Genomic DNA, 23,692 nt, shown 5'->3' on the forward strand with positions numbered 1-23,692 from the left:
GTTGATCTTTAATGGTGGAGGGACTTTCCTCATTGTTTAAACACACACACACACACACACACACACACACAGGCTTGCTACTATATGAAACTCATTGAATAATGTGATGAATGACACTGCATAAGTTTTTTATAAAGCGAACCCAAACGGTTAACCTTAAGCATCAGGTGCTACCCTAAGCCCCCTGGTTTGTCTCCTTTCCTCCCTCTCCCCTTCCTACCTCAACTCCACAGCTTACCCAAAGTCTGCAGAGTTGCAAGTGGAACCAGGGTCTGCAAAGTTTTCAGCTTTAAGTCTGTCAACAAAAATAATTCCTTATTCTTGAAAGCATTTTTGTTGCATGTTGTTTAATCAGTTAGTCAGCATGCATTTATTAGGCACCAACTCAAAGTCAGGCAGTCAGCTAGGTGCTGGGGTGTAGATGAGTATCAATAATAAAAAAATTTTTTTTGACTAAAATATTTCACAGAATCATAGATGCTCAGATTTGGAAGGGACATGAAAGATTGTTCTTTAAGTCTCAACTAAAATCCCACCTCCTACAGGAAATCTTTCCCAACCCTCCTTAATTCTAGTGCCTTCCCTCTATTAATTAACTCCTATTTATCCTGTATGTAGCTTGCTTTGATATATTTGTTTGCATGTTGTCTTCCCTGTTAGATTATAAACTCCTTGAAGGCAGGGACTGTCTTATACCTCTTTTTGTATCTCTAGTGCTTAGCACAGTGCCTGGCACATAATAGGTGCTTAAAATATGTTTATTGAATTGAATTGAATCTAGTTGATTTCAGGGAGGTAACATTGGACGTGTTACAGTTTTCTGTTGGGCTTTTTGGACAGTCTTGAATCTGGTTTTCCTTGCCTCCTGATGCAAATTCTGTCATCAGCTGTTCCAGGCGCACCATTAGGATATTAATGGAAAGACAAGAAGAAGTTCATAAAGTCCCTTGGTGGAAAGGGAGAAAGCAGATAGAGACTGAGGCTGTAAAGCTCTCCTCCTCCCCTCCAACTGATTCCTTCTGGAGGGTTTAGATGGAAGACTCTCTTCTTTATGTTCCAACTATTAGGGTTCTCAGTTAGATCCCTGGTTTTATATAAACCCCAGGGGGCATTACCAAGTTTCCTCAGCTAATCAGAAAACAGTTCTGTGCAACCTAGTTGACCAGTTTTGAAAGCACCATAACATTTCCCAAATTCAATCCAGTCTCATCTCCTATTACCACTAAATTCTTTTTTTTTCTTTTTATTTTTTTTAGGCAATTGAGGTTAAGTGACTTGCCCAGCGTCACACAGAGGCCAGATTTGAACTCAGGTCCTCCTGACTTCAGGGCTGGTGCTCTATCCACTGGGCCACCTGGCTGCCCCTTACCACTAAATTCTTTATAAATTCTAAGATCCTTGTCTTAATGAAGTATTTTGGTATAATGTGAATATGCATATTATACATTAGAGGCAGCTAGATAGTGTATTAGGTAGAGTGTTGGGTTTAGTGTTAGGAAAGCCTGAGTTTAAATCATCCCTTAGAAACTTAGTCGCTGTGTGACTCTGAACAAGTCATTTTATCTCTCAGCCTCAATTTCTTCATCTGGAAAATAAAGATAATTAAAAAAAACACAACTAGTTGCTTAAGGAATTTTTTTCTTTTTTTAGTCTAAAGCTTATGATTATTTGTTTTTGATGTGTTCTTATCTGGCTGAGGTAATAGGACATTTTATCATTTATTTTAAATGGGGTATGATAATTTTATTTATTTATTGTTTTTTTTTTTAATTTTTTATTTTTAGGCATTTGGTGTTGAGTGACTTGCCCAGAGTCACACAGTTAGTAAGTGTCAAGTGTTTGGTCTGAGGCCAGATTTGAACTCAGGTCCTCCTGACTTCAGGGCTGGTGCTTTATCCACTGCGCCACCTAGCTGCCCCTAATTTTATTTACCCTAATTTTATTTACTTATTCAGTCAACCTCCCTCCAACTCCTTCCATCTTTCTTTGAATTCCTCATATTCATTGAAAATATCAGTTTTAATTGGTCTGCAGGACATATTCACAGATTTTCCTTTTTTTATGTGTATTTTTCACTGAAGATTTGAGTTTACATTTTTTTCAAATTCTCAATTGAATATTTAATGAAAAGTAACCACAACAGTGGATTATTTTTCCAGGCAGATGAATCACAAAATTATTATTTATTTTTGTAGTGGCAGTCAGGTTATATGGTATTTGCTGTATTTTGTCCTAGTGAATTGGTTTAGAAGAGTAAACCCTGGAATCAGATCTGTTTCCAGGGCTTGCTTCTGAGGCATAATGGCTATGTGACCTTGGGCAAGTCATTTCTCACCTTTCTAAGGTGGTATGTTACAGTTGATGGAGAGAGTTTCTATACTGAGAATTTCCCAGCTGATAAAACTATTAAAAAATAAGCAAATTACAGATTTTAAAGAGGTGAGAACCACTGGGCCACTTCCTAGGGCCAGATGTTCCATGGCATGAATGGATAAACAGCGTTTATGAGGCTATTACTATGTGCAAAGCATTATTTTAATATAGAAAAGTCTCTGCTGTCATGAAGCCCCCATTCTAATAGGAGAAGACTGTATATCTAGGAGGTTTCAGCTTCAAGTCAGATGGAAAGGCACCGTGGTCCATAGGGAGCAGCAGCAGGGCAGGTGGTAATGCCATGCCCTTTGGTGGCGAGAACTTTTTCTTCTGGGTTTTTGGCAACTGTGATTGCGAGTAGGCAGGGAATGCAGTCACCTACAGAGATGGTTTCTAGTTTGCATCTCCTCCAGGGTTATTCCCTTGGATGATGACTATTGAGGGTTGGCTAGAACCAAAGCCAGTGGGGTCAGGGTGGCTCTGGTATCCTGGGGTTCTTGGGTTTCCCTGCCCACCAACACTTGGTGGCCGTAGGAGTCAGGCTGAAAGCAGGGCCAGTGACCTTGGGAAAGGGATGCTCCAGTTCCTGGAGTTCTTGGACTTCTCCCCCTGGGCCTGAGGGGAGGTGGTGGGTGAGATTGTGGCAGTAGTTTGACCCGCCTAATACTCCGCTTGTCCCAAGAGTCTTGAATAATTCTCACCAATGACTTCTGAGTCTTTTTGCTGGTCTTCTGAGATGATGGGCTGCGGTCTAATCCTTGACCAGTCTGAGCATTTCAGATAATGCTCTCTGTTAATAACTTACCTACTTTTTTTTTAATATTTCTCCAGGATGACTGAGAGTTGCAGGAAGTAGAACATCTCTTTGGTGGCCACTAGCTATCAGCATGAAACATCTTTTGAATCCCTTCACCCTAATTTCATCTTTGATGCTTCTAACGGAACAGTGGCAGTAGGAGGGGAAGATGTCATCTCGTCATCTTAGCAGGTGGTTGGAATACACTTCAGGCTGGCCCACCTCTGCTACAGTGCTGTTGAGGCTGGGCATGTGCATTCACTGGGGCTCCTGGAGGACCTGGGCTCAAGGCCCGTTCTTCTTAGAGTTTTCCCATGTTTAGTTCTTGTGCAAGGAAGGGTCACCATTTCCTCATTCAGGCAGCTTGAGAGTCTTCTTGGGGAGTGACCAGATACCTCCAAGATGAATTGGAATTATTTTTAACTACACTTGGAGGAAACAAAAGTGATTCACTCAGCTGGGAACAAGTTGGTGAATTCCCTGTTGGTCATTTTGGCTTTAACTTCCTGCATGAACCCCTGAAAAACTGAAGCTGGGTGTCAGTTTCTGTCTCCTTCCTCTGTGTGCCTCTTCCCTATGGCCTTGCACAGATTCATATACTCTCTCCCACAGCCCCATACCCCTCTTACCTCAATTGGCAATGCAGCCGTATTTCCATTTATACTGTAGCTTTCATCCCCAATTTCACCTTATCCCTCCGCTAATTGTCCCCTCACAGGGGTTGGTAATTTTCATCTCCATCTTCTGATTCCAAGATGCCTTGAATTTGGCCAGGACTAATTGGGTGATTGATAGGGAAGAGCCAAAGGGGTGCAGTTATCCACCTCCACTAGTGTGCCTAACTGTTCCATAGCTCTAGAACTAACCCTCCCAGTCTAGAATGTTTTGATTTTTTTATATAATTTATGCCTCTTTTATACCATGAGCTAATTTTGTCAGCAGTTTTTGTTAATTAGTAAATTCTAGGGGTAAAAGAACACAAAACAACTCACTGATTTCAGTGTGTGATTCTTAGTTTGAGTCAGGTCAACAAGCATTTATTAAGTGCTTGCTATGTGCCAGTAACTATACTAATCTTCCTTAGTTTCAGGATTCTGTTCGTTGAAAGTGATTTCTAAGTGTTGGTGCTGCTGACTAGCCAGTTAATATGCTACAAAAAACAGAATCTGAACTAGGTTGAAATCCACTCTTCCTGAAAAAGGAGCAGGGCCCAGGTGGGGTCTTGGGCATCTCCATAACTTAACCTTTATCCAGAACATTCTGAGAGTATCAGTCAGTCAGCACACATTTAAGTATCTACTCTGTGCCAGGTATTACACTAGGTCAGAGAGATATAAAGGCAAACTTTGGAATTGGAAGTGACCCTATTGCCCTTCCCTAGACTAGACTGAACATAAAGTTGGGTAGTAACTGGCCCTTTGCTTCACAGCTCAGTTCTGTCAGTCGGTAAGCATTTATTAAGTGCCTACTACATGCCAGGTGCTATGTTATGAGCTAGGGTTACAAAGAAAGGCAAGTCCTGAAGGAAAAGAAAGTTCTGAAAAATAATGTATTTGTCTGCAGATTTCCTGGTTAGTATCATTCATCAGATGGGCAAGTAGAAAATATCTAATTGTCCAGGATGGAACCCCATTTTTCCACATTTAAGGTCCTTGAAATAGTGCCACTGATAGATTAAACTCTTTCATATAATTTTTGGCCAAAGGGGAAGGAAATAAGCATTATAAAGCTCCTACTATATGCCGGACAGTGTGCTAAGTTTTTCACAATTATTATCTCATTTGATCCTCACAACAACCCTGCAAGGTTGGTGCTGTTAATATCCTCATTTAACAGTTGAGGGAACTGAAGCAAACAGAGATTAAGTGACTTGCCCAGTGTCACAGAGATAGTAAATGTCTGAGGCTAGATTTGAACTTGGGTCTTCTTTCTGATTCCAGGCCCACCCTGGGCCCTGTCCACTACCTAAAAGGCATGTTTCTTCACATGTATTTAAAATTTTTTATTTTGTTTTTTATTGATAGGTGATGGATACCTTTTGTTTTTATGTCACCTTACCTTCTGAATATATCCCTCCCAGGGAGCTATCCTTTCTAACAAATATTAGGAAAGAAAACAGAAACAGACAAACAAAACCAAGTTTTCTGTGTCCCACAGTATATGCGGTGTTCCATATCAAAAGCAGGAAGATGCATTTTCTCAATTCTTATGAAACTTGTGCACAATAGATGAAAAAAAATTATAAAAACCTATACGGTTAGGGTTAGGGTTAAAGGACAGTTAGAAACTGTCCTCATATTATGAAAGTTACATATTCCCACCTGTCTTTGAGGAGGGCTTGATTCTGGGGCTTATGGCTTCGAGTATAAATAAACTCTGTGTCTTACTGAGGCTCTGACCTTAATGCCAAGTCAGTCTAGTCTGGTAGAATTGAGCATGCATGAAGATCAGAGGGCCATAGACCTGTCAACCCTCTCCTTTTACACATGAGGAAACTGAGGCCCAGAGAGCTTAACTGATTTGTCCAAGGTCATACAGCTAGCTACTAGTTGAGGTGAGATTTGAACATAAGTCTTATGTACTCTTAAGTCCAGTGTTGTATATACACCACCCTGGCTTTGTTACTGATTAAATAGTCGTTTCGCTGTCTGCTACACTTACAAGATTATTTTGTGGATAAACTAATGGGAGCAAAGAATACATAATAGCATTTATGTAATATTTACTATGTGCCAGGCACTCTGTAGTTATTATCTCATGTTATCCTCACATCCTGGATGGTGCTATTATTATCCCCATTTTATGGCTAAGGAAACTGAGGTAAATAGGGTTAAGTGATTTTTCCCAGGATCACATAACTAGTGAGTATCTGAGGCTGGCTTTAAACTCAGGCCCTCTTGAATCCCACCCCTGCACTCTATCTACTCCAATGAAAACAGGATATGTTATTTATCCCCCATAATAATGATGATAATGATAGCTAACATTTAGATAGCACCTACTGTGTGCCAGATACCATGCTGAGCACAAGTGGATCCTCACAACAACCCTGTGAGGTAGGTGCTATTATTATCCCCATTTTAAAGATGAGGAACCTGAGGCAAACAGAGATGAAGTCACTTGCCCGCAGTCACACATCTAGTGAAGGTCTGAGGCTAGATTTGAACTCAGGTACCCCTGACTCCAGGCCCTGCACAAAGCCAGGGTCTATTATTTATTCAACAAATCCAACCATCTTGTTTATATGGAGCAGGGCAGGGATATGGGTCTTTGAACACTGGACTAGGAAGAAAAATGCCCCCAGACCCTGGGCATCAGCATGAGGGGCCCTATTTATTTGGTGCTGTAAAAGTCAGTGATGGGTTCCCAGCGATTATGAAAAAGCTGGTAGGAAAATTGAGACCCAGCCAAGGAAAACTCCACGCTAAGAGAGGAACGGGAGAAGGGGGCGGGCCTTAAAGCCACCTCTATATTTTCTGGGGCGGGGGACGCTATTGGCAGAGGGACGGGCCGGAAGTAAGCGTCAATCCTGGCGGAAGGAGCCGGAAGAGTGCCTGAGAATCGGTGGCGGCGTCGGCCGGGAAAGATGATTCAGGCGATTCTGGTGTTTAACAACCATGGGAAGCCACGGCTGGTTCGCTTCTACCAGCGCTTCGTGAGTGCAGCCCTCTTCGCGCTGCGTCAGGACCTCCTCCTCCTCCTTGCCACTCGACCCTCGACCCTTGACCCCTCCCTCCCCTGGCGTCTATAGCTGCCTCGCGAGTCCTCCCGTGACGGGAAGCGGCGGGTGTGGTGGAAAAAGGGTTTGGTTTCGAGTTTTATAATCCCGGAATAATGAGATTACATGGACCTCTGTCCTCATTTTATGGAGGCGGAGACTGAGGCCCTGAGAGGGCAAGCGACTTGCTCAGGGACGCACTGGTAGGCATTAGCAGGGCTGGGATTCGAACCCCGGGCCCTTGATTGCCGGCGTTCAGGTCCTCCCCCCGACACCACCAGTGCACCCTTGGACCGGCGACTTCGCCTTTCGGATCCTCAGTTTCCTTACGTGTGAAATAGGCGTGAGTGGGAGGGGATTGGACGAGATAAATTAGGATAAAATCGTTTCAGGTTTTCAGTGGTCATCCCACTGCCATGTACCATGACCAACAATGTTACGGAATTGCAAGTGCCTTTTCTCTGCCAGTCATTCCCTGTTTATCCTGTGCATAACTTGCTCTGCCTATGTTTGTTGGCACGTAGCCTTCCGCGCTACCTCCCCCATTAGATTATAGGCTTCTTGAGGGCAGGGACTGACTTTTGCCTTTTTGTATCTCCAGTTTAGCACTACCTTGCCTGGCACTTAGTAGGTGCTTGGTAAATGTTGATTGAATTGCATTGAAGTCCCCTATCCTAAAGGCACGGCAGGCTGGAGATAGTAGTTCCTTATTTTATGTCCCCTTCCAGGCCTCTAAGCCTCCCTGGCTTTGACCTTCTTAGGTCAGTGGCCCTCTGCCCTGGCTTGCTGTATGCCCATCCACATTTAAACCCTTATCCCAAGTTACCCCAATTCAGCCACTGTTGGAGAGAAATAATGAATGGATATGAAGGTGCTATTGTCATCTGTTGGTGGTCTAGACCCTTTCCCTGTCCCTGGAAATTGATTATCTTGCCCCCTGTATGTACCTTTCACAGGTGTCCTAATCTAGTGGAAAGAACACAGAATTTGGAGTCAGAGAACTTAGCTTCCAGGGCTGGCTCAGCCACTTAATCCTGACCTTGGACAAGTCCAGCCTCCCTTTTTTGAAAAAAGAGGGGATTAGGGTAAATGATCCCTTAGGTATTTGCCAGCTCTAAATCAATGAGCCTGTAATTTACTACCAAGAAAGACCCTTAGGACTGGATCCTTTTCCTTGCAAAGCATGGTGGACAAAAAAAAAAAGGAAAAAGAGCAAAGAGGCAGCTAGGTGGCGCAGTGGATAGAGCACTGGCCCTGGAGTCAGGAGCACCTGAGTTCAAATGTGGCCTCAGACACATAACATTTACTAGCAGTGTGACACTGGACAAGTCACTTAACCCCGATTGCTTCACCCCCCCCAAAAAAAAGAGAGTAAGAAAGAAAGAAAGAAAAGCATTGTGGACAATGCTGCATTGGCATACTGCCCACAATGCTGGACTTGGGAGTCAGGAGACCTGGATTCAAGTCCTGTCTAATACCATTTACTAGTTATGTTCAAGTCATTTAACTAATATGAGTCTCAGTTTCCTCATCTGTAAAGTTGGACTAGTACTTGTAGTACCTATCTGTCAGGGTTGTTGTGAGGCATGGAAGAGATAATGAATGTAAAGTGATTTGCAAACTTGTATGCCATAAAAATGTCAGTAATTGTTCTTTTCTTTTTATTGATTTGAGATGTTTTCTCACTCTTCTGCCATTACCATGTCATTACCAAATTCCTGTTCTTAGATCTCAGCCCTTTTCCTTGGTTCTTCATAATACTTTTCATTTCCTCTACTCACACTTAGGCCTGTGTCCTGGAATCCTGTCTTCCAGAGAGACAGAGAGCATCTTTTGATTTGATTTGTCCATTTAATTCCACAAATATTGAGTATTTACCAAGTGTAAGGCAATGGATGTACAAGAAGATAAGTAAGACAGCTCTCTGGCTCCAAGCAGTTGACATTTGAATGGAGGATATAAGAGATGCAGAAATAACTAATAGAAAATAGAATATTTTGTGTATGAAATGTCTACAAAAGAGTTATCAACAAAGTTGATAAGAGAACCACTTAGAGCAAGATTAGATATGGCTGCATAGAAAAGGTAGTATTTCAGGTGAGCTTGTAAAAGAGAGGTAGGATTCAACATGACTTAGATTTTTTAGTATAATTTTTAAACTCCAAACACCACCTTTTAAAATACCGTAGCCATATGGAAATGTGTTTTGCATGACTTCATATGTAAAATGGGTATCTTATGATGGAAGACTGGCCAGAGAGAGAGACATAATTTGAATTTCAAAATTTAAAAAAAAGTTAAAAAGTTAAAATAAAAATACCTTAGCTAGTGAGACTTGACAGGTTCTGCTATTTAAATTATTTGTGGCTAAATGTCAATTCGGGGCAGCCGGGTGGGGAAGTGGATAGAGTGCCAGATGTAGAGTCAGGAATACCTGAGTTCCAATATGGCCTCAGACGTGTACTAGCTGGTTGACCCTGGGCAAGTCATTGAACCCTGTTTGCCTCAGTTTCCTCATCTGTAAAATGAGCTGGAATAGGGTGTGGCAAACCACTTTAGTATCTTTGCCAAGAAAACCCCAAATGGGGTCACAAAGAGCCGGATGTGACAAAAACAACTGAAGGAATGACAAACAATGTCAATTCTGATAGTCCTGGCACATTGCCTAGGGTCACACAGCTGTTAAGTGTCTGAGGGCAGACTTGAACTTAGGAAGAGGAGTCTTCCTCTATCTACTTCATCACCTAGCTGCCTGGTATATTAAGGATATTCACCCAATGGATTGATTTCCAAAATGCTTTACAACAGTTAACATCTGAAAAATATAGCAAACTAGCATTTATTATTTTCGGTTTCTAAGCTACTAGGTTTCAGGGACCAAGTGGGAAGCCAATGTAGTCACAAAGGGCTTCTTAAACTTTTTCCACTCGGGACCCCTTCAGAGCTTCTTAAACTGTGGGTCTAGACCCCATGGGGTTTAAGAAGCTCTGTAAGACCCTTAAACAATGAAGAGGGAAGGAGGCAACATTCATTCCTTTTAAGTTCTCCAGATAGCTGAGTTGAACATTCTCCTAGTCTCATAAAGTTTAGATGATTGAGAGCATATAAACAATTGGTATTTGGTTTTTCTTGGTCAGGAATTTAGATATCTATCTCCCCACCTCTATCCTCTTATAAAACAGACTTTAATTTGGGAGAGGTTTTAGCCACTTTAAAAAAAAAAGAATTTGTTATTAACATACTATATATGTTTTGTCAAGGGGTTAGTGCTTATAGTTAATACTGGTATCAATTTTATATTAAAATTGAGTGGCAGTTGTTGAAAAAAAAAATCCTCATTCAGTGATAGTTAACCTATGCCAAGCTTTTCTTTTAAGTTCTTTTTCACAGCCTTATTAGTTAGATATGAATAAGCAGTCCACTACCTACTGTACTCTCTTCCTGTTGTATAAATCTACCCTATCCAGTTGGGATCTTTCTTTCTTCCCTCTGTCCATTCTTATCCCTTCCTCTCATCATTTTTGGTGTGAAGGGCATTATCCCTAGCTCCTTTTCTCCAAACTCTTTTGAGAACAGGTTTAAGGTACTTGATCCGGGTCAAAATTTTTCAAGTTTATAGCAAGTAGGCCAAAAGGAAGAAATTTTTTAGTGCTTTGAGTAGTTCCACAGATGAATTCAAGAATTTTAACCTGAGAGAACTTTCCTAATTCTTTTAAATCTCAGTGATAGATAGTAATTGACAATTCCTAGCACTTAGATCATAGATCAAGATCTGGAAGGGAACTCTGAGACCATTTTGTCTAATTCCTTCACTTTATAATTGAGGAAACAGAGGTCAAGAGATTGATTCCAGAATTTTAGTGTCTTTAATAATAATAATAATAATAATATCCATCACTTATATAGCACATACTATGTGGCAAACATAATGTTAAGTCCTTTATAAGCATTGTCTGGTTTGATCCTCACAACAACTCTGGGAGATAGGTGCTAGTATTATCTTCATTTTTATAATTGAGGAAACTGAGGCAAACAGGTGAAACTGAGACATGCAGCTAGTATGTGTCCAAGGCTGGATTTGACTCCAGGACCTGTCTATTCACTTTGTCATCTATCTTCCTATCAGCGTAATTTGGGTCAGTAATATTTCAGAATGCTAACTTAAAAGCTGATTAAAGCAAATTGAACATAGTATCTTAACGGTAGTTTAAATTAGTGTTGCAATGGTGTTTTGGGACTTAAAAAATGACATGGGGCCATATCTTGATTTTTCTTAGGTCCTACACTTGTCCTGCTATGGGTATTTTGTTTTTCATATGAAGTCCTTAAATCTGTGTTTCAGTGCTAGGTTTTCTGTTGACTCTCTGACCTTATGTAAGAATTTAGCAAATTTTCTCTACCTATGAAGAAACCCTCCCCCCCACCTCACCGCCCAGCTTTTTCTGTTAGCTTATCTTTGAGAGGGGTGAGTCTTAAGCTTTTCTCTGTGGGTCAGGGCTGTGCATATTAGCAGAACTGAAAGGAATCCTAGAGAACAGCCTGTTTACAGGTTGAGACTCAGAGATATGAAGTGATTTGCCCGAGGTCATCTCTCTTTTGTGACTGAGCTATAGATAGAACCTAACACTTCTCCCTACCTTTGTAATAAGACCAGGTTTTCATCCAGCATCAGAGAAGGGTGAAGTGGCTCAAGAGAAGGTTCCAAGAATGCTGAAAATGGTGGTTTGGCAAAGAGTTAAACTGATGCACTTCCCCTGGAGCTGGGAATGGGCCTCTGGGCAGGGCTGAAGAAGGAGGAGAGAAATTTCATTTCCCCCTCCCCTCTTTTACTGTAAGCCCAAGGAAGGATTGGTCCAGCACCCTCTAGAGAGGGAGGGAAAGGGAGCTTTTCTACACACCTTATACCCTCCTAAGGGGTTAGCTCTCACCGATCTTCATTGTTGTTTTTTTAAAAAACTTTTCTTAAAAATTGACAAACATAAAAAAATATTAACAAACATTTTATTTTATTTTCTTCCTATTTTCCCCTAACCTTAACTGGTAAAAGAGAACATAGTAAAGAGAAAAGGAAAATCCTTATGACAAATATGCAAAATTGAGCAAATGAAATTTTCATATTGGCCATGTCCACAATTTTTTTTTTGCATATTTAAATATTCATTCTACATATTTAGTCCATGACCTCTTTTTCAGGAGTTTGGCAGCATTCTCATCATCAGTACTATATGGACTATAGGTTAAGAATCCTTGCTCTAGGTCAGACCTGCCCAACCTGCCTGAGGATGTTTTCCTCTACATTTTTCGTGGGCCACCCAAAATCCTTTGGCGTGCCCATGGGCCATAAGCAGGCTGTAGGTTGTGTAGGCCTGTTCTAGATAGTAGTGTGAGAAATAATACATTTGGACCCCTCCTCTATTCCAGTCAGTATTAATCAGTTTGATACACTATATAAATCATATAGGGATAGATAGGTTCTTATAGTGGGCCTCAAACTTAATGTTCACTACTTGTTTACCAGGTTATGAGGCTTACTTGTGCAGCCACGAGAATGCTGACAAAGATATCTCCATGCTGTTTTTACTCAGATTCCATGTCCAAGCCCAGCATGAGTGGAATGCCTTGATGCTTTGGAAAGTCTCCCAATTTATTTTTGTATTTCCAGACCATTCTCTCTTGTCATATGTGAGCAGATGACCATCTTATGACCACTTAGTCAGTGTAGATGCCCTATGCTTCAGCCAACCTGTGATATCCCCCCCTCTCTCCCTCCTGCCCTGTTGTCATTTTTGGCCTTCAAGAGCAAGGTTTATCAACCAAAAAGATTCTGTATTTCATCATGTCTTTTTTGCATATCTGGAAACCCTATAAAAACAAGGTCCTGGAAGAAGGGGCATCTCAGATTGTGAGGAAGATCTGAGGTCTCCTTCATTAAGAGGGGATCATGGACCCTTTAATAAAGTGCCATTGGCTCAGAGCTCTGCCTCAGTCTCTTTTATTGTAGATTGGACAGTTTTAATCCCCACAGTAGCAACATCATGAAAGGAATCTTCACTGGTATAAATATTCTGTTATCTTCAGGGTTTAGATCATGGATAGTCCAAAATACTGAGAAACTGATTATAGGTTTAAGTTTATACTACTGTACTAGATAAGTAGGCATATTCCTGAGGCAGAACCCTATGGACTTAGTTCTGGATATATCCACTCATGAGAGAGGTGGAAAAAAAGAGTCTGGTTTTACTAGTAGCAATCATGAGCTATCCTGATTTTCCTCATACCTCTCCTGATCCTAGGAAGATAGAATTTAGTCCTGAGGAGTTTGGGTCATTTGATGACATTAAACATTAGAATGTCTTAATGTTGCTCTCTTGAATCTACCTTAGAAGCTTTAGAAGTAAGTTGGTTTCCAGTGGATAGAGCTCCAGCCTTGGAGTCAGGAGGACCTGAGTACAAATCTAGCCTCAAATACTTGACACTTACTAGCTGTGTGACCCTGGGCAAGTCATTTAACCCCGATTGCCTCAGTGAGTTGGTTTCATTAGACTAAACCCCACAGGATTTAGCTTAAAATGGATTGGCATCTGAAGATAAAGTGATAACATGGTAGATGAGAGATTTATAGCATTAGACTTCCTGTCCTGCTGCCAAGCCAGGGTCAGAGCCTGAATTTAGACCCCACCTTTAGAGCATTTCCCAAATCTAGCTAACTTCTGGGATGTTTTGTGTGCCAGGTGAAAAGCTATTTACGTCGATAACATCAATTCATTGGTGGTCCACAAAAAAATAAAAAGATAAAAGTGTGTGTATAGCCTTTATGGAAATACATAAATTATATCTGTTGCCTATAGGCTCAAAACCAGTGTGTGTGTCTCCACTGACCTCTGATAATCATTTTTTAATTCTTCAGAGACTACAGGGTTCCATGCCTCATGTCTTAAAATAACTCCATACAAGAACACTGGTAGAATATTGGTATTTAAAAGATGTACTTTTATTTTTGGGAGAAACTTAGAGTTGTTAGAGTGACTTTGCAGTTTCCTTAAGGTAGAGGTAAGTGGTGAAGTATATGGTGCATGTGAGCAGGTTGCAACTATAAGCAATGAATAACTTCAAAGAATAACAGTAGGAAAAGATGTTATTGAGGTTAAAGATAACAGGAAGATGGGCCAGTTATATGGTTTAGTCAAGGAATAACAGATGGACAGACTGGATGCTACCCTGGATTTTGGATGTATCAGAGTTTCAGGAAGGTCTCTGACATTTTGAATGGGACTTCTATTGCAGATTATGGGAGGCTGTTGAAAAGAATTGCACAGAATTGACAGATATAGATGGTTCACAATATGCAGCTTTGGAGAAACATCCAATCCATGAGATCACTGATCCATTTGAGTATTTGTAAGTTAGACAAGATTCAAGTTAAAATTGTATTATTTTCTTCCATAATTTATTTTTCTCATACTCCTCCTCTACTCATCATCACTAACTTAGGTCCCTTATTATCCCCATATGCTAGTATAGAATAAAAGCCATCCAGAATCAATGAAAAGGTGGTGGTAAGTAAAGGGGAGTACCCTTGTGGTAGAAGTAAAGATCCCCAGAAAACAATACCGTTGGGCTGCAAGTGTGGGTCCTTGTGCATTGAAAGTGTAGGATATTTACTTTTCTAACCAAAACCATCCAAGAGCAGCTAGGTGTACTTGGAGTCGGGAGGGCCTGGGTTCAGATCCCAAGTCTGACACTTCCTAGTTATGTGAACTTAGACAATTCTCTTAACCTCTGTGAGCCTTAGTTTCCCCAACTGCAAAATGAAGATAATAATATTTGATATACCTATGTCACACATTTAAATGCCTTTAAGGTGCTACATAAATGTGAACTGTTATATAAAAAAAAGAAATACACACCTAAGTAGAGTATATCTTCATGGTAAATTCAGAACAAATCAGAGTTCCTGGAAAAAAACAAAAAATTTATATCTTCTGACACGTAGGTCAGTTCCCATGGTGATAGCTCTGCAGATTGAGATTTAACTATCTCAGATTTAACTTAGCTCTTACTGGAAGTGAATGCCACCTGCCACCTTGAGGTTTGCTTATTAGGTCTCAAGGTTTCATTCATTGCTGCAGCTATTCAGCTAGGAAGAGGGATAGAGAACCAAAAGACTTCACTTGTACGGAAGGGATTGTTACTGGGAGTTCAAAGACATAGACTTGTCTCCACAGAAAAGTCTTAAAAGGTTAAATCAGAACTTGAATTCAATGTAGCTTATCAAGGAGTACACATTGTTCTCAAAGACAGCAAAGCTTAACCTTTCTGTATAGAGCAGAGAGACATTGTGAGTTTGGAAGGGACAGTTGCTTCCTAATGCTGAAATGGCTAATTGGATTTCTCAAAAATATCCTATAGAAATGTGTATTTTTGACAATAGATAGAAGATGGGGACAGGGTGACAAGAGCAAGTATATTTTTGCTTAGCAGACTTCTTCTAAAGAAGTATTTGGGGAATTAGGTCTCTGATTCTATACTTGCCGTAAAGTTGTTGGTTATGAGCATTGTAGAAAAATAGTCTGCAGACTAAGGAAATGTATTTTGGGGAGGTCAAAGTGTACTTAAATGTTCTCAGAATTACATTTTTGGAATATTGGTAAATGTCCATGTTTATCCTAACCAGTGATTGCAAATTTTGATTAAGGAAAGAGTGACGTGATCTAATAAATTACTTTTAACCAGAAGCGATGGCCATGTTTAAAGAGGTTTTTCCTGAATCCCTAGTAGAATGTTATGTCCTCAACTTTCTCTTTGGATTAATGGTTTTACTTTGAGATTATCCTTACTGCTGTTACGTGACCTGTAACAATATGTGGGAGGGTACTGTTCAAAGTCTCAAAAAAGATTAATCAAGAGATAGAGCTGGGACTAGTTGTGTTGCAAGACCTGTGTCTCATTGTGTTCATGGAACCATTTATTTTATAGTTCATGATAATGCTAGAAGTGGAGGCTTGACCAATAACCACTTGATGGTAGCTGACCAATAACCACTTGATGGTAGCTGACCATCAACTACTTGATGTTTTAGGGCAGTAGCTCTCAGAATGATTGTCAGACTCTTGGAGGTCCCCAAGATCCTTTAAGGTCAAAACTATTTTCATAATAACATTACCAATACATTATTTGCCTATTAAAATATTCCTCCCTCTTCCAACTACACATCTGTGTGAGGTCAGATTTTCTTCATACACATCAACCAAAACATCTCACAGATCATTTATATGAGAATCCAGCTATCTTGTTAAGCTAGACATTAAAAAGATTTGTAAAAATTTGCAAAATAATGCCACTCTTCTCACTAAATTTTTTTTGTTTAGAAAAATATAATTATTTTTCATTAAAAAATTTATGTCAACATGTAATTATTTTAAATGAAGTAATAGCTAAATATTTAAAAATTTATTAGCTATAATTTCTAAAAAAGTTAAATACCAACAGATATAACCTAAATAGACAAAAGTTCTTTGGGATCCTCAGTTTTTAAGAATGTAAATGGGCCCTGATACCAAGAAGTTTGAGAACTGCTGGTCTAGGGCAAGTCATGTGAGTCCCTGATGATATTAGAAAGGAGGGGAAAAGAACATGGTAGGGAAGGTGTTTGGTGAAGACTGGAAACTTCCCATTTCCAGTGTTATGGAATAGCAGAGTGGTGTGCTTTACAGATTTTGGTAGTGCTTCATTCTCCCCATAACTATGGCCCCTTTGGGTCTCAAACCCACTGATTTGTCTGACTCTTCTTTTTTCCTGTAGCCGGAAGAGATTCAACAGCAGATTGTCCGGGAGACTTTCCACCTTGTCCTCAAGCGAGATGACAACATCTGTAATTTCCTAGAGGGGGGCAGGTAAGCCAGCAGCTTACTTTTTCTCCATTTACTTCAAGGTCTGGTCAGCTGATGGGTCCTGTGACTTCAGGCTGGTGTTCTTTAAGTGTCAGGCTGTATTCAGGATATACCTTGGCTTTAGCCTCGACAGAGATGTTCATGAAGAGGCCCTGTTTAATTTTTCCAGGGCTTATCTGTGCTTGTAAATTCAGTTTTCTTGTCTGGTGCCCTTTTTTCTCACTGTAAGGAGGGGTACATGTCACTTGCCTGATTTGAATGCAGGTCTGGTGAATTGTGCTGTGCGTTTTTAGGCAGTGTGGTATAGTGAAAATCACATTTACTCTAGCACAGCATTTCAGCTATCTCTGGGGGTTGTCTTTTGTTCCTGCAGTTTGATTGGCGGTTCTGACTACAAGTTGATTTACCGACACTATGCCACTTTGTATTTTGTGTTTTGTGTGGATTCTTCAGAAAGTGAACTGGGGATCTTGGACCTCATTCAGGTATGTCTGATGGACTTGTTGAGAAGCAGAATAGGTACTTAACTTCATGGGCCTTAATTTTCTTATTGGTAAACCAATGACTGATGGGCTTGATGGGCTAGATGGGCTAGATGGTCTCCTGAGCTCCCTCCTAGCTCTAGAGGTCTCATTCTGGGATCCTGGGGTGAGGTGATAGTAAAATGGCTCCAAGCTTTGGACAGTGGTGATTAATCTTGTAAGCTGCCTGCCCCACACTATCACTGCTCATCTCCTTTGTCCCTTTGTGCTTCTGGGGACTCTGTGGAAAGCTCCACAGATGGTTTCCCTTGGAGTCAGTGGTCTGGTGGGTCCTTTTACTGGTCTTAGGTTGGTACCTGAGACAGAATTATCAGATGACCAGCAGGTGGTGCTAGAATTAAGTCCTTCTGAACAACCCACTGGGTAAAATTTGGGAAGCAGGCAAACAAAAGTTTAGATTAAGGAACCGGTGATCAAATAGAGAGGAAACCCCTTGTTATTTGAAAACTTTTGGGCACCCTGTGAAAGGAAAAAGTATGCTACCTGAGCCTGTAAATAACGGGGCCATATTAAAATATGAAATTTTTCCCCGGAAACTTTTTGCATTCCCATGTTTAGTTAATACTGTATTAAAGGCCTGGTACATAAGATCATTTGCTGGAATTCCTTTGAGAGGAAGGGATAGGCTTAAGTTACAGTTGCCCCATTCCCCAACAAGTTTACATTCAAGAATACATGAACTTCTTCCAATTTGATGTAAATCTGTTTCTCTTCTTTCTCTAGGTTTTTGTGGAGACACTGGACAAGTGTTTTGAAAATGTGTGTGAGTTGGACTTGATCTTCCACATGGATAAGGTACATCCTGTCCCAGAACAAGGTTCCCAGTAAGTTAGGAACTCCAGGCTATTTCCACCCCTCTCTACCCATTCTTCTTTTGTCCATCTCCTACTTTAGGAATGCTCCCAGAGATGGCTTTAATATATTTAGTTTGTGTTTTATTTTTAAACTCTGTGTAGCCTCTACTCATCTGTGCAGAGAGAATTGGACATTCAGTGAACTCAGAATAATTGGATACTAGGGTGAGATTTAGGCAGATTATAAAGTGTTATTCTTTGCTTTGGCCAGAGACAAATTGAAGGTTACTATAACCACGGGGACTTTTTCTGTAGTTTTCAAAGTATGAATTTGTCATAGAGAATGTAGTTACTAAAATGACAGTGATATAATTCAAGGTTGTGCTGTATAAGAGAATAGACTGCTAAGATCAGGTTTTGAATGGGAAGAAGGTAGGAGTGGGCCAGAGAATTTGTTCTTAGATCCGTCTTACAACTACAACTGTGGGACGTGGTTTACCTATCCCTTCCCTGTTGCAAAGGCAGGCCACCTGATGTAATGAAATGTTTAAAGGTGGAACCTACAAGACAGTATGAAACTTTGAGCCTATATTATATTACCAGATCAAACACACATACATGTTGTTATCTCAACTGTGAGCTTGCTCTTTTGGAGATCTGCTTACATAAGACTACTCTTGTTTTGTCTTTGAGATAAGTTAGAGTTCACTAAAAGACTTTTCTTGTGATGAGATTAAATATTCCCAGGCAAATCATTGATAGTATTGTTTTTGGAGAAATTTTCTTCAATTCTGAATAAGTTCCTTTGTCTCAGCATTATTGCCCTGGATTTGTCATTAAACTCAGTGAAAAACTCTGTAGTGGAATTAAGTATTCTTAAGTGGCTTTGTTCTTGGACCCTATGAAATATATGATTCCTGTAGTTCCAGAAGACAGCCTAGAACATGTGCAGAAAAATCATGGCTTCTGCTCCCTTTTTCTTTGCTTTACTTTGGACTCTTGGACTGTCATACCAGCTTTCAGAGCCTTTATCGGGAAGCTTTTGAGCAGCCACTCTCTCCTTTCCTTATGGGAAAGGATCCTAAAAGTCTCAAAGGGCTATTAGTATAATATTTGCAGTCCTTTGTATTATATGCTGAATAAGCTAGTTGTTAAATCTTCTTTTCTCCTATCATATATCTAGCAGGGAGACCTAAAGTGAAAATTTGCTTTGCTGTCACATTACTGACAAAGCCAAGAATAGATGGTTTTGAGAATGTCACAGAACATAATGGTTCCTTCCCTCTGTGATTACTGGCCTTATTACTCTAGTATAATTTTTTGAACGTTTATAAAAATTCTCATAAAGTAATAAGGCAATTCAAATACTTTGGCATATTATAAGACTTGTCTTTGAAGAGAAGTAAATAGCCACAAACTAGCTGTTGTGGCTCTTCCTTACAGTGCTTATCTTCATGTAAGGCTCCATTAGGGATATTGTTGGTGTCACAAGTTCTTTTTACAACTTACTAGATGATTTACTATATTTTACTCATGTGTCATCAGAAAGGATTGTCATCCCTGAGACTGTTGAGCAACAAATAATGCAGAAAGTAAATCAGAAACCACAGCCCTCTCTGAGTGTCAGAAAGGCACCTCGCCTGAGATGGTTTTTGTCCAACTCATCTTTGATTTCATCTCTCTTTTTCTGAGACAGACTTAATCTCTTCAAATACAGAAGATAAAGGAAAAAAATAAGACTCTAGAAATGTCACCCTTGTTCTTGATTTAAGTATTTTATTGCTTTAAACTTAGAAACGGGGTAATGGCTCCATTCTCTCCATTCCGGTTTTTACTGGAATGCTATACTTCAGTCTCTGGAATAACCCTGGTTCTAAACTAGCTAGATATTTTATAAATGACCCCAACGTATGACCAAGTTTCCTCAACCAATCCAAACGTGATTGCTGGGCAACATCGTTGTCATTTCCATTACCAAGAAATTTTCTACTTAGTCTCAAGTCTTGTGTTTGCTTGAAATGAAAGCTTATGACTGAGATTGATTAATTGAGACTTGTTTTCTCCTTGTTAAAGTATTAAGGCATTTTATCACTTTAAGTGGAGTGGGCGCAATCAGTTCTACCCTTATACTCTCTCCCCAGTTTTGGTATGTGCTGTTCCCAGAAAATCTACTAGAGTATGTTTGGCAAAGCTTTTTTAGTGCTTGGGGCTGTTCTTCATTTCCTTTTTGAATGCCTTCCCCAGTGCCTCTGGAAAAATCTGCATAGTACAGTTCATAATCAGAGCTGGTAATTAACATTCCTCCCTACTTCCAAATACATTATAATACAGTTTAAAGTTATAATAGGTTGATTCTTGTAGCAACACTGGTTCATTGACTCCAGTGGGACCAGGTCCTCACCCTTTCTCTCCTATGGAGAGGCCTCTGTACTCTGAGCTAAGTCAATTACCAATGCTAAAACAGAACCAAAACTGGGTCTAAGAGGCCTCTCCCCACAGAGATTAGGGACCTGGGTTGACTAGAATTCTTCCCTGCAGAATTAGGTGAGAAACCAAACTGTTCTAGGTAAAACTCTTCCATGATTCTCTCAGCCCATAAGGATGTCTGACTGAGGTCAAGGCAAAATTTCTAGGTGTTCCTTTCTACACAGGACACACTAGATTTCTTCAGGGACCAGGAAAATTTCCTGAGTCCCTGTACCAAAGGACACCAAGTATTGTCATTTCTATTATACTGATCCGGCCTATCCATATTAGTAGCTTTCCATTTGCTTAGGTTCATCTTTATTTCTGTAGAAAAGTGTTTTATAGTTGTATTTATATAGTTCCTATATGTATCTTGGTAGGTGAACCGCTATATATTTATAGATTCTCTAGTTATTTAGAATGGAATTTCTCTTCCTATCTTTTTCTGCCAGATTTTATTAATAATACATAGAAATGTTGCTGATTTGAGGGGGTTTATTTTATATTCTACTATGTTGCCAATGTTATGTTTCAATTAATTTTTAGTTTATCTCCCTGGGGTTCTCTATATAAACTATGATATCTTCTGCAAAAGCTAGTAATTTTGTTTTTTCTTTGCCTATGCTTATTCCCTCAATTTCATTTTCTTATTGTTATAACTAGCATTTTAGCACTATGTCAGATAATAGTAGTGATACCAAACATTCTTGTTTTACTCCTGATCTTATGGGAAAGGTTTTTTAAATATTTTGATTTTGTTTGATTATTTCTTTTTCTTTTATGGAATCACTGAGTCCTCTATGCTGCTTTCTGGTTTTTAGAGTCTGTTATTTAGGTAGAATTTTCTACCTTCTATTGAAGTTATTTTTTTTTCCCTTATGATTCTGTCTACCAGAACTCTTAATTCACCTATAATTTCTCTTTTATCTCTTGCTTCATTTCTTCTATGTACTTTCATTGTCCTTGTGACCAAGCTGTTTTTTCTCTGAGGTTTAGATTATAGTTATTGTGGAATTATTCACTTCCTCTGGGTTTAAATCTTGAGCATATTTTAACCCATAATATTTCTTTATAATGTTCAGTATCTTCTCTTTAGTCATCTTTCCTGCCTCAGTTCCTTATTTGTGATTTAGTGCCAGTTAGACTTCTTCCTCTTCCCTTTCCACACTCTTAATTAAGTCACATTTGATCCTGACCCTCAATTTCTTGATCTCCTGCCACTAACTTCCACTTCCTCTTATATGTCTACATGCATAATACCGGCAAGATCCCCTGGATCCTTCAGGGTACGAGTTCTGCGGTCTACAGGGTCCTTAGGAACAAATCCAGTCAGAGGAGTACAGATGTCTGGTCTTTTTTCTACAAAGCACTGTGAGTTTTCATCAACTCAGCAACTTCCCCTTCCAAACGTTGCAAGTCCTCTCCTCCAGCACTGAAGGCTTCAGGGCCTCCCAGGAGTTTCTCTGGTCAGAACACTGGCAGGTTTCTGGCTTGCTTATCTTTGTGGAGGCTAGCTAGGACCCTTTTTCAAAAGCTCACAGGCTTCAGACCATTTGATTGATTGATTGATTGATTTTTAATTTTTAGTCCTGAGTTGTATGAAGAAATTTACTTTTTGTTTCTTTTTGGATTTCTTGATCATTATTTGATCTGATGTCCGTTTTGGTTCTTTGCCAGAGTATATGTGGGAAAACTGGGATCTTATATGACTTATTTTAAACAAAAGTCCCTGTTTTCAGGATACAAGTTTTCTAACGGGGATACAAATGATAAAATAGTTCTATACAGTAACCTGGCATGTAAAATTCTCCTTAATTTTCTTTAAACGGTTCCTAGGAAAGTATAGGGTAGAATTGGAGCACCAACTTTAGACAGTCTTCTCAAGGAGAAGGCTGCTATGAGAGGAAGCAGAAATAAAGCACTATGGCTATCAGACAGATCAATCGAGGGTTTTTTGAGGATGGAGGAGCATGAATGTTTTTGTCAACAGGGAAGCAGCCAGCAGACCGAGAGTTTGAAGAGTAAGACAGTGGGGATAAGGGGAGTTGAGGGGAATCTGTTGGAGAACATGGGATGAAATGGAATCACTTGTGCATGTAGAGGGGTTTGCCTTCGCAAGGAGAAGGGACACCTTCTTGTGTGAGACTGGAGTAACAGAGGAGATAATAGGGGAAGGCATTTAAATAATATGACATGAGGAGGGGAGAAGGAGCTCTCAGTGAATGGCTTCAGTTTTTCCAGTGAAATATGAGAAAGGTTCTCAGCTGAGAGGGTGGGGAAAAGGTTAGCCATGGAAGGTTTGAAGAGAGATGAAAAAGTCTAGGAAAACCACAGTGGTAAGTAGGATAGTAAATCAATTAGGGACATATAAAAGGATTGTGTAGCAGCAATGAGGGGGTTGAATTTATGTAGCATGAGAGAGAGTTAGTTTGGGACCAACTTCTGGAGGGCCTTAAGTGCCAAGAATTTGGATTTTCTTTATATTGTAGCAGTTAGGTATATCCTGTGAAGGATGTGGCCTCAGACTCCAGAATACTATAGAGCCTCTTGGAAGCAATTTGTAAATTCTGACCATCCACATGGGAAACATCAAGTAGATGAAGAGTATTTTGTCCAGAATATAACATTCATTTGGATGGAAAACCTACAGAGCTTGTCCATCATTTTGTGTGTCTGGAACAGATGGTACAAGTGGACAAAGTTGGGCCCAGAATTAAACAGGAGGAGGACAGCAAGATCAATTGGCTTCAGGAATTGCAAGTCTCCTTTAATGATGCTAAGTTTCTCCCAGGAACAAAGACCCATATTTTTAATACTAACATTCTGCCAGTGCTATTGTAGGGCTGTGAGACATAGGACATAGCAGTCTCTGAAGGACTGGAAAAGAATGTCACACAGAGGGCAGTAGATAATTGCATGGTAGGTATGAGCAGCTTACAATGTAAAACCAGTCAGATATTTTGAAGAACAGAAAACAAAGATGTCATCAAGACAATGTGTGATAGGAAGAAAAGGTCGCCTAGTTATGTGGTAAGGGTGAAGGATGACAGGGAGACAGCCTGATTTCTCCACTGGTAACCTCAAGACATCAGGAGGAATGGTGGAATCCTCTA

General features: G+C 40.0%; 1 protein-coding gene across 3 annotated transcripts in view; it reads left to right on the top strand.

Annotated features, from left to right (window-relative positions):
• The window catches only part of LOC114035509 (AP-3 complex subunit sigma-2), a 69,086-nt gene that overhangs the window by 20,219 nt on the left and 25,175 nt on the right, over window positions 1–23,692 (top strand). The window contains exons 1-4 of one of the 3 annotated variants that reach the window (XM_027851659.1): window positions 6,688–6,824; window positions 16,689–16,780; window positions 17,151–17,262; window positions 18,043–18,114. In XM_027851659.1, the coding sequence (XP_027707460.1) occupies window positions 6,756–6,824; window positions 16,689–16,780; window positions 17,151–17,262; window positions 18,043–18,114 (345 nt within the window). In that variant the 5' untranslated portion in view covers window positions 6,688–6,755. Of the gene's footprint in view, window positions 1–3,204; window positions 4,157–6,687; window positions 6,825–16,688; window positions 16,781–17,150; window positions 17,263–18,042; window positions 18,115–23,692 lie in introns of those variants that run through there. The other 2 variants (XM_027851657.1, XM_027851658.1) reach the window with 2 other exon arrangements.

The sequence above is a fragment of the Vombatus ursinus genome, unplaced genomic scaffold (assembly GCF_900497805.2).
Source record: "Vombatus ursinus unplaced genomic scaffold, bare-nosed wombat genome assembly UNPS02009205.1, whole genome shotgun sequence".
In the NCBI taxonomy this organism is placed as follows: domain Eukaryota; kingdom Metazoa; phylum Chordata; class Mammalia; order Diprotodontia; family Vombatidae; genus Vombatus; species Vombatus ursinus.